The 5101-nt window shown below is 40.0% G+C and overlaps 1 protein-coding gene across 1 annotated transcript in view; it reads left to right on the top strand.

Annotated features, from left to right (window-relative positions):
- trit1 (tRNA isopentenyltransferase 1) overlaps positions 1-4427 on the top strand; it is a gene marked incomplete in the record, with an annotated part of 74915 nt that extends 70488 nt beyond the window's left edge. The window contains 3 exon segments of the mRNA XM_014021110.1: positions 1386-1495; positions 3366-3483; positions 3835-4427. Coding sequence (XP_013876564.1) covers positions 1386-1495; positions 3366-3483; positions 3835-4004 — 398 coding nt within the window.
- Between the last annotated feature and the right edge of the window lie 674 nt (positions 4428-5101).

Genomic DNA, 5101 nt, shown 5'->3' with positions numbered 1-5101 from the left:
ATATACAACTCAGCATCAGTGATCATTGAGGCACAAAGATTTAGGCACAAAGATACTGCGCAGAACCCTCAAGCTCCCAGGCCTCTGGTAGAGGACCCGAGCTCAGAGGATGAAAGAGACCACCCGCGGAGGGTGAGAAGGGAATTTATTTTATATGTATATATATATATATATGCACATACACATTCAATTATTGACCGATCAGAAAACCCAGGATTTAAACACCTGTTTGTGTGCAGTTATGAGCATACATGTTTTTACAAGATCTCTCCAATGGAATGTTTCACAGTGACTGTGAAGGACCGTTACTCATATAGGTTATATCTGTTCAAATCATGTACAGTATTTGTAAGTCCAAAAGAGGCTTCCAGTCATTTTTTACTCCCTTACTTAGGCGTTTGAAGGACAGATTTTTTTTGTACACTTGCATAAGTAGTCTAAAACATAGTGTGACAGTTCCTTTAGCATTTCTTCCAATGTTAAAGTGCACTTGTCTAATATAAAGCAGATAGTCTGCCTGGTCGATTATATTCCTGCCACATAAATGTTTCAATAAAAATATCAAATAAACATGCAGTGAGTGCCCAAGCACTCCAGGGTCTAACTCTGTCCTGGCTTAGTTTAAAGTATGAAGCAGGTGCTGATGGATGAAATGGAACTATCTTTTGTCACTGATGTCTTTAAAAGCGACGTCCTGTTTTCCCCCTGGATCAGTGTGTCTTCACTGAGCGCAGGGCGGTCGCTCCTCACACAGACAGACTCAAAGGCGAGCAGGACGGGAGCTGCTGCTGCTGTTGTTTAAAGCTCAGGCCTGGCCCGGAGACTGCTGACTGGCGCAAAATAGAAACACGGGGGTGGAACCGTCAGAGAGCTGGAGAGTGACTGAAAGCCGAAGCCGAGACTGATGGCGCTCGAGAGAGAGAGAGAGAGATGTGGGGAAGGAGGGAGAGATCTTATCGAGCCAGTGTGAGTCAGCAGGTTGATGGAGCTTCGGGGTGCGGCTCTAGCACATCACTGCTTCTCTACGGCTTCCTGCCGGTTTGTGCCGGTCCACTCAAACCAGCCGGAGCCTGTTTTGCTTCACTGGATGTAGAACCAGGTGGTGCAGACTATCATCTGTGTTCCCCATATAGATTATATGTCATGCATTTATTTCACGGCATCTTAGGTGTAAAATCAATTCGCACATTTTCTGTCCGTGGACAGCTGGATGCTCAAATGTATCTTAAAGCTGACAAAAATGCAGCTAAGTGGCTGCAAATATGAAATTTATCATTCTAATAGAAGCAGTTTGTGGAGTTAAATATCAGCCATGAGCAAGCTTTGATTGGCTTTATTGGCAGCCTAAAACTCCTTTTATTAAAATGAATGTCTCGTGTGTGCAGGACCAGGGAACAACGTCCCTGCCGTGTACGGCCTGGATGTGACAGACGTGTCAAAGTGGGAGGAGACGGTGCTGAACCCTGCACTGCAGATCTTGGACCGTCTCAGTAAGGTGGGGCCTCAGCAGACTAAACCTGCAGCTTCCTGTCAGCTGCTTTCATCCACCGCTGCGAAGCAACACTTTCATCCTGACCTCTGTTTCTTTTTTTTCTTTTTTTTCCTCCTTCTGTTTCCTGTGTTTCCTGCTCCTCTACCATCACTTTGGATCTTGTTCTCTTACATTCTTATATTTGTTTGATTTGTCCTTTTTGGCATTTTAAAAATGCCTTTATTTATTTTTATTCTCCTTTCTTTCTGCTGTGTTTTAGATTGTTACTTTTTAAATTCCTCTCTATGTGTGTTTTTTAACACTTCTTTCATCCCTGTGCATAATCAGCCAACAACTGAACCTGCCAACATTAGGCTGTAATAGTCACTATTCTGTAATATTTTACAGCAGTAATCTGACTTTTAAAGATACACATCAGCCTCATCACAGCACTACTGAAGTCTAAATCAAAATCAATAGATTTATCTGACATAGGGGAAATGTTCTAATAAGTTAAATTAAAAAATAGTTTATAATTTATGAATTACTTTAAATTTGTTAAAGCACCACCCCGTTTAAAAGGGAAACAAAAAGCATGTATAGAACTTGCAGCATTTAGTGCAAATTGTGGATATTGATTAGTATCGCTTTTCATTTAATGGATGAAAAATTAGGATTGAAATGAGAACAAAAGGTTGTATTGATGTGGTTGGAATTGCACCACATGTAATATAACTTAGGAATTGAGAAAATAAAAAATGTATTTGCAACATCTGATGAAAATAATGACTGTATCCTAGTGCAGGGCTATTCATCTAAATTACTCCGGGGGCCACAGTTACTGCAGGTCAACAGCTGAGGGGCCGAACATCCAGCAATTAAAGTCATTATGTAAATAAATCAAGTATTACAAAGATCTGTTACCTTAATAGTTTATTTTGCTGCATTTAATCATGAATACAACATACAGAACCCTATAAAAGTAGTGATAATTAAACAATATCAAAAACAAAAATGACACATTCTGCCTCCTATTTGACACAAAAATCATTTTGACATCTCTGATTTGCCAAATTTTTAAACCAATTTTATTTTCACTTTGATAGTTTTATCTTCAACTGCTTGTCATTTTAACTGTCTTTAGTTGCTTAGAAATGGTTTTTACCAGCTTGTAGCCAAGATTCTGATGTTTCTGTAGATACCAAACATGTCTATGTCTAACTAAAAGAAATTAGAGTAATTAAAGTAGAAAACCGGGGCTTTGGACTTAAAACATGAATGAACCAATTGGTGGGCTGAACTTTGGTCACTCGCAGGCCACCAGTTGAATAGCCCTGTCCTAGACTAAAGTAAAATAAAACTTGTCTTTTCTGCTCTTTTCTATAACAACCTCCTAAAAAATACTCATAATATTAGGAAGTGTTTTTGTTTGATGTATTTTCCAGTTTTTACACAAATGTCTATTTCCAGGCCTGTTTGATTAGAACCAGGAGGAACGGGAACAGAAAACTGAACGTTGTCTAAATCAAGGGTTCCCAACCTGGAGGGGCACCAGAGAACATGAGAGGCACATAACAGTATATTAAAATCATCAAAACAAGTCCATTTGACTAATTAAAACCATGAATTTAACACTTCTTTCCCAAATGAAAGTTTGTAAGTATTCACTTTATTCTTTTATTATTTTAATGAAGAGATGAAGGTTGAACAGGTCTTTAGGAGAGGTGGGGCGTAGCGAGGGATTTGGGGGCTCAGCTTAGAGAGGAAAACAGGTTGGGAACCACTGGTTAAAATGACCAAACATCTTTTTAACAGACTGAGGAAGTGGTTATTGTACGTGTCTCTTGTCTAAAAATGGGATTAGATTATTCCAACTCTTATTTCTGGGTATCAGGGCGAAGAGCCCGCCATCGCACCAATCAGAGTGGAGGGGGCGGAGCAGAGAAACAAGCTGAGCTACAACACCTGTGATCTGTGTGACAGAATCATCATTGGAGACGTGGAGTGGGCAGGTGAGCCTGAGCACACCAAATCATTTTTAATCATAAAACTTCTTTTACTATTTAGCCCCGCAGCTGGTTGCTAGATTTGATCAAAACTGTCGAAATCCTGAAATGAATCCACTCTGTGATATTAAATGTGATTAACTTCTACCTTTGATCAGAACGAGAGCAGAAGCTTCAAATCTTCAAAGCTTCTAGTTATTGTTCAGAGTTTTTGAAGTGGAGCTCTGTGGAAAGGTTATGAGCTAATAACAGCTTAACTGTTTAATAAGAAATCTTTTTAAACAACCTCAGACCGGAGCTGTTTTTTTTAATAGATCAGTGACCTCAAGTACTTAAAGACCTGTTTTTGTCCTGCAGCTCACCTGAAATCCAAGAAGCACCAATATCACATGAGGAAGAAGAGGAAGTCCGATCCAGACAGTGACCTGCCTGCGAGTACTGGTGAGCCCCCTGTCTCTGCAGGAACCTCCCCCTCAGAGGACTGTGATGAAACCTCTCAGGACTACAGCACACATGTGAGACTTTGAAACCTGCACTGACTCAGATCTTCTTAGTTTCTAACAGCAGACTAATCAGTGAAGGATTCTTCGTAGTTCTCAGATATTTACTTCAGAGCTTTAAAAAAAAACTTGCAAACGACAAAGCGCCTTGATGGATGTCGACGGACGCCAGAAAAATCCTTGAAGCAGATCCGGTTTTGTTTTGCATTCTTGTGGACTTGCAAGGATAAATTTAATTTTTGTTTTTTGTTTTTTTTTTCAACCTGAATGAAATTTTAAAAGTATTAAAAAAATTCAATCTCTGCAAAATGCACAGCATTGTTGCCATTTTCAGTCACAGTTCAAGCTTGAAGTCATTTTGTTTGAAACCTGAATATATTCAAAGTTTCTCACCTCACAGATGCATTTCTGTCAATAAAAGCCCGAAACAATGAGAAGCTTTGAGTTGAACATGAGCAGGAGTTTTGCTCACCCAGAACAGAGTATTGGGACTTGTTTTCCTGCTCGTTTTTCTGTCCCAAAAGGCACTTTTTTCTGCTGCTGTGTGTTAATGACCAGTTAGCTCACGTCTGCTCTGACAGTGGAGTAAACCATGAGGAGACGGTGTTTTTGCATCGCTGGTTGTTTATCCAGCAGCACGTTGGACCTCTTTCAAACGAAGGTGTCTGGCTCTTGTTAAAACCATTTAAACAATGTCTGGCATTGGTCCAAAGGCCTCTTTTTAGCGTTCCTTTTTCCACCCTCGTCTTTTTTTTCAATTGTTCCACTTTCTCTGCTGACGTGCCGTAATCTGTCTAAGTTGTTTGCTTTAAATATTTAACTTGGTTCACAGGCTCCTAAACATTGACTCCTTCCACACGAGGCTAAAATATGTTTGCGTAATAATAGGTGGAAGTGTGCGTGTTTTCCACATTCTCTTTTTCCAAACTGGGTCATGCTTACTGGGAGCTCAACATACAGTTGTCGGAGTCACAGCAGGAGCAAAGGTCACCGTGCAACTGGTGTCTGGCTTATATAACCCGCTGTGTTTGGAGGAGTTGTTTTTCTTCTTCAGCGTTTTTAATTCAGGAAGAAACAACTCTGTTTTCTTTCTGTTTTTATGAGTACATAAAGAAAAGAGACAG

Source organism: Austrofundulus limnaeus, unplaced genomic scaffold, assembly GCF_001266775.1.
Source record: "Austrofundulus limnaeus strain Quisiro unplaced genomic scaffold, Austrofundulus_limnaeus-1.0 Scaffold278, whole genome shotgun sequence".
NCBI lineage: Eukaryota > Metazoa > Chordata > Actinopteri > Cyprinodontiformes > Rivulidae > Austrofundulus > Austrofundulus limnaeus.
Note: the sequence above shows the minus strand (reverse complement) of the source record. Positions and strands in the feature narration are given on the sequence as shown.